General features: G+C 28.3%; 1 protein-coding gene across 1 annotated transcript in view; it reads right to left on the bottom strand.

The window, feature by feature from the left end:
• The window catches only part of LOC145184400 (acetyl-CoA carboxylase-like), a 49,447-nt gene extending 46,860 nt beyond the window's left edge, over positions 1–2,587 (bottom strand). Inside the window, exons 1-3 of the mRNA XM_090077127.1 lie at positions 2,180–2,587; positions 1,723–1,885; positions 1,331–1,516 (exon numbers count right to left, since the gene is read on the bottom strand). Coding sequence (XP_089933253.1) covers positions 1,331–1,516; positions 1,723–1,857 — 321 coding nt within the window. The 5' untranslated portion in view covers positions 1,858–1,885; positions 2,180–2,587. The remainder of the gene's footprint in view (positions 1–1,330; positions 1,517–1,722; positions 1,886–2,179) is intronic.
• Between the last annotated feature and the right edge of the window lie 7,092 nt (positions 2,588–9,679).

The following is a 9,679-nucleotide window of genomic DNA, read 5'->3' on the forward strand; positions in this document are numbered from 1 at the left end:
CAGGCTCACTCCAGCATGCATCCATGCTGCTGGTGAACATCAGTTCTAGAGATCTGCATCTAACAGGGTCCCTAAGAGCAATTGGGTCAATCAAAAAAGCTTACAATGACTATGTCACTGCCAGAAAAGATCAAAACAGCAAAATATTTTAAAAACACAGTTCACTTTCCAATTTTGTTCACAAAGTTTGATAACTTACTTGTGCTTGACATTATCCCCATATGGAACTGCACATGATGATTGTTGTTGTCAACTACATTCTGAAATATCTTAAGAATATATTGGATTCTCTAAATGAATGGCAGAGAAATAATCGCATAAATCCTCAGCCTTACCATGGTGGACATTTCAATGGATCAGATTGCAGAAAAATTTTGAAAAATCTGATGATCTTCCTCAATGTGCTGGAAGTCCATTCCAATAATTGATATTTGGCAAAGGTTTAACAAAGTTGTTGAGTCTTGTTTTTGAAACAAATTGTGTTCTGACTATCAGGAAAAAATTTAAGAATTCAAAGCATCATTTCTTTCAGCCAACCTTAGCACAAGCTCAAAAATTCATGCTGTCTTTTATCATGTTGAGCATTTCATTCAGAGAAAAGGATGCTTGCTTGGAATTTACAGTGAACAGGCTACTCAAGCCCTCCACCACACATCCAAATTACACAACAAGACTAAAACAATTTTTAGCAGGCTTCAATGCAAAACATATGTAAAGCATCCAATTAATTGACTCATATGTCAATTATTTACAAGGATTTGTGTTATCAAATAAAGAACTTTAACAGAAAAATTATTGTTATTAGCCTTTCAAAATGTGATAATTCAAACCCTTTCAAACTAAAAATAATTTTTGTCTTAAATTGATGTTTATTAAATATCTGTTATGTAAAATATTAAAACACCTTTGTCAAAAAATTAATAAATAATGTCTTTGATATACTTAAAGAAAATGAATCAATAAATATGCTGTAAAAATGCATATTTATTTTAAAACTAAGTTGTCATTTGGGTCATGAAAAAACCTTATTTTTGATGAAATTTTAAAGCAACTTTCTCTGGCATACTTTAATGACTGATTTAAAGGTTTACATTTTTGCAAACGAAAAGTTGCACTCTTTCAACAACTCAAAGGATTTTCTTGGGTCATGAGGTTAGTGCTAAATACAAATTTTGGGAACAGTGACTTGTTTTTATTTTGAAATGTTATTAATTATTTTAAAAAGCATGGGCATTCTCTTTTTTAAAAGTTAACACTGACAAAAATCAGATAAGTTTTTGAAACTTAGGACTTGACTCTAAGGTTCAATATATTTAGACTAAAAGATTACTTTTAAATCCTCTGGTGTCACCATAGCAACAAATTTGAAAACTTTTTCATTTCCAAATAAGTCATATGCCCACTGTCTTATACTGCGTATACATTTGACAGCTGCAATTCCATTATTTGCAACTAATATTTTTTCAATAACAGTATTTCCACCAAATCTTGAGACATATTCAGCTGGTGTAGCAACCTAAAAAAAACCTTAATCTTTTTTAAAAAAGATCTTTAACCACATATAAATTTAAATATATAAACTCATATATATAAACACAAATAGACACAATTCAAATTGAAACATATTTTCATTAAGATTAAGCATTTGAAAACTAGTTGAAGTAACAAAGTATAAAAAACCTGTAAAAGACTGAAAATAAACTTTTAAAAATGACTCCTTACAACACACTCATACTTCTTCAACTTTTTTAAAGAAGAATTTATTCCAACTTCTTCACCAACACTGAACTCTAATCCATTGTCATCTTCTGAACTGTCATCTGAACCGCTAAACTGTTCATCAACACATCCAGACATTGCAGAACATTTATGAAATTATTCAAACCTATATAGAGCATATAATTCACACAAAAACAAAATTATAAAACTTTTTTACTTTATGTTGAGTTTTGTTTGGTTACTTGTAAAAAAAAATCATATAAAAGAACACAATACATACCCAAAATGTATCAGTTAGTATATATAATATATTCCTCACCTCATATTTATATTATATACTTTGTTTCAAAAAAAGATACAACTCTTACTCAAAATGATTTAGCACTACTTCTTTAAACAAATGATTAAATAAAAAAATAATTCCAATACTTCTTTAAAGTAATAAAAATATTGACATTACATTTAACAAAACAATGATCTTGAAAAAACTCAATTCCAATATATAATTATTTATTTGATTGAACCTTCACAGATCTTTTCTTTAGTATCTTCCATTAATTTGGTAATAATAGATTTAATTTTGATTTGTATTTCTTCCTTTATATTTTTATCTTTTAACTTGAGTTCTTCATAATACATACTCAACTCTTTTTCACAATTCAAAAACTCTTCAACTTCTGCAAAACATTTATCAACCTCATTATTTTGCAAGTCTAATTCTTTTACCTTTTTTCCAGTTAACTCTGTGAAAAGTTTTGTACTAAATACCAAATCATCAGTTGATGCTTTTTCCAAATCTTCACTGATCTCTAATGGGGTTAATGAGTTTAAGCTCTCCATTCCATCATTGGTATTTCATATTCTAGCTAAGAGTTGGAAACATTTAAATTCTAATACTATTACATATATTCAAATTTTAATAAAAATGCATATTAAAATTTCAATACTATTAAAATATATTATTACTGTTACTTTCAATTAAATCACTTTTTCTCTTTGAAGTCAAATTTGTTTAGTACTGGTTAAAATCTAGGCCATTTATTTAGATAGCAGATATCAGCTGTTACTAAAAATTTTTTTTATAATAAAGATAATTTTTAATTTTCTACTGTAACTTCTCAAGTGCAATTCTAATTGCTACTTATTACTTACAGTGGCAATAAGAAATATAAAACCAAGAGATAGATGTAGATTTGTTATTGTAGCAATTTCTGTGGAAGTAATTGCTTCTATAATGGGAGTCCTATCACTATTGCTACAGAGCAATGTTGTTTTATTAAAAAATATGTTAACAACTATTCAGCATCCCTGTTATATCATTAGAATTGAGCACTAGGGACCTGCATGCTTAACTGTATGCTTAGCCTGTAAGTCTGTAGCTTCTAGCCTGTATACTTAACATTTTAGTTTAATATTTAGAATTATCTTTAAATGCTGTCCTCCAAATGATAAAAATGTTTGATTTAATGGTTTTTAAATAATCCTTAATTAAAGAGTCATAGAAAAAAAATGACAAAATATTTTCTATGACTTTTTAATTTAGGATTATTTAAAAACCAAACAAATTGTTAAATGTCTTGTGGTGTGATTATATCTTTTCAAGGATGGTAACATAAAAATAACACTATATTTGTTATAAGTCAAATGATTACAGTTTTAAATGGATGCCTAAATGTATTTAATGAATTTACTGACTATATATATATATATATATATATATATATATATATATATATATATATATATATATATATATATATATATATATATATATATATATATATATATATATATATATATATATATATATATATATATATATGTATATATATATATATATATGTATATGTGTATGTATATATACATATTTATATATACATATTTATATATTCTTGTTAACTAAATAATACGCGAAAGGTATGCTGCGTTTTAGAGTTAAAGAAATTCTACACAGGAAATCCTCCACGTATTGTTTAATTTGTGATAATCTAAATAGAAGCCGTTGTAGATAGTTTTCTATACTTTCGTGGTCGTGTTCTGTTGGTTCAAACAGAGCGGGATTTTTTGTACATTGGATGGTCTCTGGATTAGAAACATTTTAAAATTTTCCATTAAAACTTAAGGTCCGCATATTTTTTAGTTATTTACTGTAATGTTAGTTATGGGTCATTCAGAAACGTTTTTCTCATCAACATTGATTTTTTTCAGTTTCTTTAAATTTTTCCACATAATTACTTTTTTTTAATGAATATTTTCAAAATAAAAATTGTTTTTATTTAATCGTGATATTAAATTGTTGAAGGGAAATTTCTTTTCTAATTTAGATCACTCACTTCATGAAACAATCATTTTAAATTTGAATTTGAATTATAATATTGAATTCAGACTCAAAAATTAGTTTAAATTTTGTTCCGGAAACACCCCACTTAACTTTGTTTATTTGAGATGCAAGGTTTCTTTAAGTGGTCCTGGCTGAATTACCGTTGAAACGGGAAGGGTAGGGGAGACACACTTGCCACTTTCACCACACTCACTTTTTTTTTACCCATGCAACTTTTAAAGCTTCAAATCACGAGCGGAGAGAAATTTTGCTACAAAAATTTTTTGCACTATGTGATCCTTTGCAAAATGAGCCTCCCACTGGTTTAGCAAACCCTCTGGTTAGCAAATGATACGATACCTTACTATTCTTGTATGTAAATAATTACATAAATGCACAAGGCAAATAAATCATTGAGTATGATTTCATTGTAACCTATAATTATTGGCAGACTATCATTTATGTAAAAATCTTATTTTTTTATCATACCACGGCAGGCCACTTTAACTAAGCCTCTCTTCTGTAGAGTAAGCTTTGATGGCTTTGATGAATTTATAGCATTATAGTGTTATATTTCAACTGAACATTCACCAAAGTTTAATTATTCTAAAGAAATTTGTAGTAAACCTCAGAGTAATCATCCAAATTAGCTGTTTTATTTCTCGAAGAACATATTTCGTTTAAACTTTAGGGACCTAAATAATTAGAGAACAGGCCTGCTTTCATTTCATTACAGTGATAAAAGAATGAAATAGGCATACATATAGTGGAAATAAAATGAATGTGTGAAAATCAGTTTTTTATTTAACAGTGTTTGATTATAAATAAAAACAAATAAAAATTTTAAAAAAGGAGCATAACTCTATTAACAGGATTTAATTGTTTTGTTTTAAAAGTTTAAAAGTATAATGATAGCATTATTTACTAATTATTTGTCTTTTTTTGAATTCTTTAATTTTGTTTTTACTGAATTTGTAGCTTTTTTACGCAAATCGTTATAGAAAATATTTACAACAATAAGTAATGCAAATATGATTCCCTACTCACGGTGCTGGTCTCAAGTAAAATCAACACTACTGTAATAACTTAATAAAATTTCCGACAAATACTACCAAATTCCTTCCGACAAAAAAATTTCTGACAAATACTACTAAATTTCTTCCGACATAAAAAAACTTCCCATAAATACTGCCTCTTAGTTTTTGAAATTTTAATAAAACTTTTCGAATACGAGCAATCAAGCCGACAAATAAATTAACCATTTAAAAAAAAACTTTAATTAGATATTAATAATTATAGAATATCAGGTTGTGTTTTTAAGAGGTCATGCTGTTAAATTGGTTGTTAAGTATTTAACGTAAAAATAGGTTAAAAATAAGTAAATAAGTTAAAACGAAATACAAGAGAAAGCTAACACGAGTAAAAGAAACAGTATTCTTATTATACCTCGCCTTATTTATCTTACTTTTGACCTTCTAATAAATGATGAAATCAATTTAGAACAATTTTGATGTAGATATACAGTAACAATAGCAGAGATGTAGGTTAAACCTGCTTAATATGCATAACACCTGATGACTAAAAAATGAGACAAAATTTAAATCAATTTATGTATGCTATTCATAATCATGCAATTGAAATAAATTAGTATACTTATAGGGAATTTAATACTCTATTAAAATTATATTATAGTTTTAAAATATTAAATAAAATGGCTCCGTATAAAACAAGTTTGCAAGAAGACCTAAGAAAACGCATTTGCCAATTTAGAAATTCGCATCTGGAAAAGCCGAAATTCTTCACAGTAAAACACTTTCTAGATGAAGGAGCATCGAAAGCGACCATGTATTGTGCTCTAGAACGTGTAGATAAAAATTTAGGTTATCAACGAAAAAAAGGTAGCGGTCCAAAGGCGAAAAAAATGGACAAAAAGCACATAGACCAATTGAAAAAAGCATTTGATCATCATCACGGTGTTTCACAACGTCAAGTAGCTCGAAGATTCGATTGTGACCAATCGTATATATCTAAAATTCTTAAAAACAAGACAAATATTAGATATTACAAGAAGAAAAAGATTCCACATCGAAGCGAAAGCCAACTAGCTCGAATCAAACCTTTGTGTCGGCATATATATCGCAATTTTAGGAATTTTGATTTTGTCTTGGATGACGAATCATATTTCACATATGCGAATACAGTATTGGCTGGCAACGATGACTTCTATTCTAGCAACGTGTCATCTACAACTAGCGACGTCAAACTCAAAAGAAAGAAAAAGTACGAGGAAAAGGTGCTAGTCTCTTTGATTATATCGCCCAAAGGGACTTCAAAACCAATGTTTTTTGAAAGTAGCCAGGCAATCAACAAACAAGCATACATCGGATGTCTCCGCAAGCGGTTAATACCCTTCATTGATGAATATTATAAAAATGAAGAATACTTGTTCTGGCCAGATTTAGCTAGTTCGCACTATGCAAATGAAGTGGTTTCTTTTTTCGATGCCAATAACATCAAATACCTGCCAAAGGTAAAAAATCCACCCAATGTACCAGAAGCTCGACCGATTGAGGACTTTTGGGGTCAGTTGAAACGCTTAGTCTACGAGGCTAATTGGCAAGCAAGAACCATTCCTCAACTCAAACGGCGTATCGTGAATTGTCTTAACAAAATGGATCCGGAAGTGGCAAAACGTTATGCCTCAATGACTTCAGTTTGTCTAGGTCGAATTGCTTTTAATGATGTTATTGAAAACCAATAAATATATATTTTTAAATATCATATAATTGTTTATAAATTTATTTTAAATTAAATTTGATAGCTATGTAACTATGGCTATAATAGCAATTTTAAAGTTGTCTCATTTTTTAGTCATCAGGTGTTACCTTCCAATATTGGCTCACAAATAACATACAGTATTGGTTAAGAATTTTAGTCTAGAACTACTTCTGTTAAAAGGAATCTATATATGTGTCTAACTGATTGCATCATTAGTGCTAATATTCTAGATAGTTATTTAATAGCATAGATTTCCTAATGTGGACTTCTCAAGCCCATACTAGTTTTGAGTTGGGTTCACATTAAGAAAAAGTTTATAATCTTAAAGTAGCTTGTATTAGCTGCTCTTAATTTGGTATTAGTATTGTTAATGCAGAAACCTACAGCATTATATAATATATAAGAATCTGAAATTAAGAGGAGAAAACAGAAAAGATAGAATAAAACTTTGCAACTTGTTATTTTATTTACTTAATTTTTTACAATAAAAGTGAGAAAACTTTTTACATAGTTGCACTAAACCTTTTGGGCATGGTATTGACCATTTTTTTGTTTTTACTGTGATGTTTTTACTGTGATCCTTTTGATATGATATTTTGTTGTTTGTTTGTAGTATGAAAGGTTATTAGAGGTTCTAAGGAGCTTAAGGGAGATATGGCTCTGGGGTTAAATGGAAAGGAATGTGGAGATAAGGGTTGAGGTTGATGGAGTGGGGATTGTTTGGTTAGGTAAGGACAAGGTCAGGGCAAGATTTAATCCTTAAAGGGTTAAGGTTGTGTTTTTTGTCCTCAGATTATTCTATTATACAATATATCTCAATATATGTTCTACTAGTGTGTAATATTTAGCACTCTTTTATTCATTACGTTAATGAAATTACAAATAATATTTTCTTACTTTTCTTGTAGTGTCTAATAGTGTTTTTAACAAATTATTCCTCTTTTTATTTTTCTTCTTAAACGAATATCTCTTCTTCTTTTTCTTTATTTGAAACAATCAAAACTTCCGCTTACTTTTCTTTAATCAATATTTCTTCTGTTTACATATTTAATTTTTCTGTTTATCAAAAATTTCTTCTTCTTTTTCTCTTTTTTTCTCTTATAAAACTTCTTGTTTATTAGAAGTTTTATAAGAGAACAAAAGTGAAAAAAAAAAGAAATTCAACCATAAAATTTCTCTTTTTTTAAAAACTCTTAAGAAAAAATACTCTTTTAAAGTTCCTTTTAAAGTTTTATTCTTTTAAACTTTTATAATTTTTGCTTGTTTTCGGTTGCGATACCTATTTATCATTTATATGGCAGGTTGAATAAGCCTCCGTGTGTACGTTTTTTCCCAGTCGTTGTTTTTTAATTTTCTTCATTCCGCTTTTATCTTTTTATCATTTATTTACATGACAAGTTGATGAGTGTTCGTATTTGTGTTTATTTATAGTCGTTGTTTTTAACGTTTTTGGTGATCTTGCCAGTAAATAAGCTTCTACTAAACGTTTTTTTACTCGTACATGACTTTACATTTAATTGTAACTTTTTTAAAATAGTGTTGCTAGAAATTAAACAGATCCATTTTAGTTTCTCGAGCAAATTTTACAAAATGAATTTGTTTTAACTTTTCAACAGTTTTTTTTGGCTCAAGACCATTCTGAACTATTCAACAGAACGTTCTATGTTTATGCCTTGAAATCTCTCGATCTGACTTTAAGCTGTTTTTGAATTGGTGAATTACTAAGAGTTTAGCCACGTGCAATGTGCCTTTCTGCTCATAATTTCATAAGTTGGTAATTTTATAAGTTCTGCTCATAAGTTTCATAAGCCGTCCTATAAAGTTTTTGTTTACGTATATCAATACCACCATATTATTTACATTAAATTAGTGCATAGTTAAAATAGAAGTTGAAATAGCTTAAAAAATCTAAACGCCAAGTTAAAAATCAAAAAAGTCTTATGCAAAGTTTTTTTACGGTAACTTATGCTATCCCGTGCTGTTTGAGGTGAGAAAAACTTGCCTACCATAATAGTTTACTGGGATTAAAAAAGTCCTTGTCCTTGAATCCTTTCAAGTAGTGGTGATGGTGGAATGATGATATGTAAGTATTATTGTCATTTTTAAGTTCATCTTATTCCGTCATGAGTCAATTGCTTTTTTGGGTAAATGAGTTTTTTTTGAGTAAACGAGTTTTGTATTACTTTATATACTATTTAGTAGTAATAAGCAGTTATTTGACTTTCCTTTAAAATGTATACGAAATGTCAATTTACTATTATTTATGCTAAAGAAACCTTTTCTTTTTCTTTAATTTCAAAAAAAAAAAAAACTATAAGAGAAGATAAAAACCTTTTCAAACTTCTTTTCATTCATTTTTATAACAAAAAGAATCCTAAGAATTAGAGAAAAATTATGGTTTCAATTTATCGCTAGGCGGACATTTGATGTCTTAACAATGTCGCGTAATGTTAAAATACAGGTCAGGATGTCTTATATCCTAAAAATATCAAAACACGATATTATTTGTTGAAAATCTTTAAGAGGATAAATGAAATTCTGGAATTCAAAGTTTCCGTTTCTTTTCAATTTTAATTTATTTAAAAAGTACTGTTTCTGTTGGGACGATTACGATCAGCACAAAACGGCTTCACTGCGCACAGTGAATCGCTTAATGCTACCAAGGTGGACAAAAGTCAGTTAAAACAATCGATTAATTGATGATATTTTAAGAATAACAATCCCTTGATTAATAACAACTTGAGGAATTAAATACGACAAACATTCCATAGCGATAAGTCATAAATTATTAAAGTGACGTTAAAATATAATTTCATTTATGATAACATTTTAGTTGCAATTTTTCGGCGTCTTCAATATCAT

This window comes from Hydra viridissima, unplaced genomic scaffold, assembly GCF_058129835.1.
Source record: "Hydra viridissima isolate aposymbiotic clone 2 unplaced genomic scaffold, HvirCarnegie_v1 scaffold_2, whole genome shotgun sequence".
NCBI lineage: Eukaryota > Metazoa > Cnidaria > Hydrozoa > Anthoathecata > Hydridae > Hydra > Hydra viridissima.